This window comes from Seriola dumerili, unplaced genomic scaffold (assembly GCF_002260705.1).
Source record: "Seriola dumerili isolate Sdu_G_001 unplaced genomic scaffold, Sdu_1.0 BDQW01027238.1, whole genome shotgun sequence".
In the NCBI taxonomy this organism is placed as follows: Eukaryota; Metazoa; Chordata; class Actinopteri; order Carangiformes; family Carangidae; genus Seriola; species Seriola dumerili.
In genome coordinates this window covers 1-820 of record NW_019201493.1, presented here as the reverse complement: position 1 = coordinate 820, position 820 = coordinate 1, and the positions used below count along the sequence as shown (strand labels likewise).

Sequence of the window (820 nt, the reverse complement as noted above, 5' to 3'; positions counted from 1 at the left end):
AAACACTGGGGCGTTATCATTAGCATCCAGCACAGTGACATGAATGACTGCAGTACCTGATCTCTGAGGTGTGCCTCCGTCTGTTGCCACAAGCACAATCGCTAGTTCCTCCTGTTGTTCTCTATCCAGCTCCTTCTCTAAAACTAACTCACTGTATTTTCCTCCTCCGCTTTTTGCAACAACATTCAATCTGAAGTTCTCGTTTGCCTCGATGCTATAGCCCTGGATGGCGTTTTGACCGACATCTGCATCGTGGGCCTCATCTAAACGATAACGACTTCCTTTGTCTGCCGATTCCCTAATATCAAATTTTATTGATTTCTTTTTGAACTGCGGTGAATTGTCGTTGACATCCTGAACGTGAATATTAATGCGATGTAGCTCTAAAGGGTTCTCTAAAACAAGCTCCTGCTTCAAAAGGCATGATGCCTTTTTGCCACAAAGCCCCTCTCTGTCAATCCTATCAGCTACAATTATGTCTCCGGTACTCAGATTAATGTCACAATAACGTTTGCTGTTCCCGTCTGCATCAATGCGAGCCTTTCGAGTAGACAGTTTGCCCACCTCAAGTCCTATGTCTTTCGCTATATTTCCAACAACCGAGCCGTGTTTCATCTCCTCTGAAAAAGAATAAGCCACATCTCCACTGACGGTTCGCAACGATAGAAGAAATACTCCCAAGAAGGTAACCAGGCCGAGCGCTGAAAACGCTTTGTGTCCCATTTTCTTGGAAGACCAGTGCCGAATCCTCCACAGCCAAGACTTGGAAACTAAAAATTACCAGCCAACCGTAATCCTCTTCAGACAATAGGAGCAGACC

The 820-nt window shown here is 45.2% G+C and overlaps 1 protein-coding gene across 1 annotated transcript; it reads right to left on the bottom strand.

The window, feature by feature from the left end:
- Positions 1-6: 6 nt before the first annotated feature.
- LOC111240263 (protocadherin gamma-C3-like) lies at positions 7-723 on the bottom strand (the record flags this gene model as incomplete). The annotated part of the gene is made up of 1 exon (XM_022770223.1): positions 7-723. A coding segment is annotated over exon 1 (717 nt), but the record flags the coding sequence as incomplete, so codon positions are not given.
- Between the last annotated feature and the right edge of the window lie 97 nt (positions 724-820).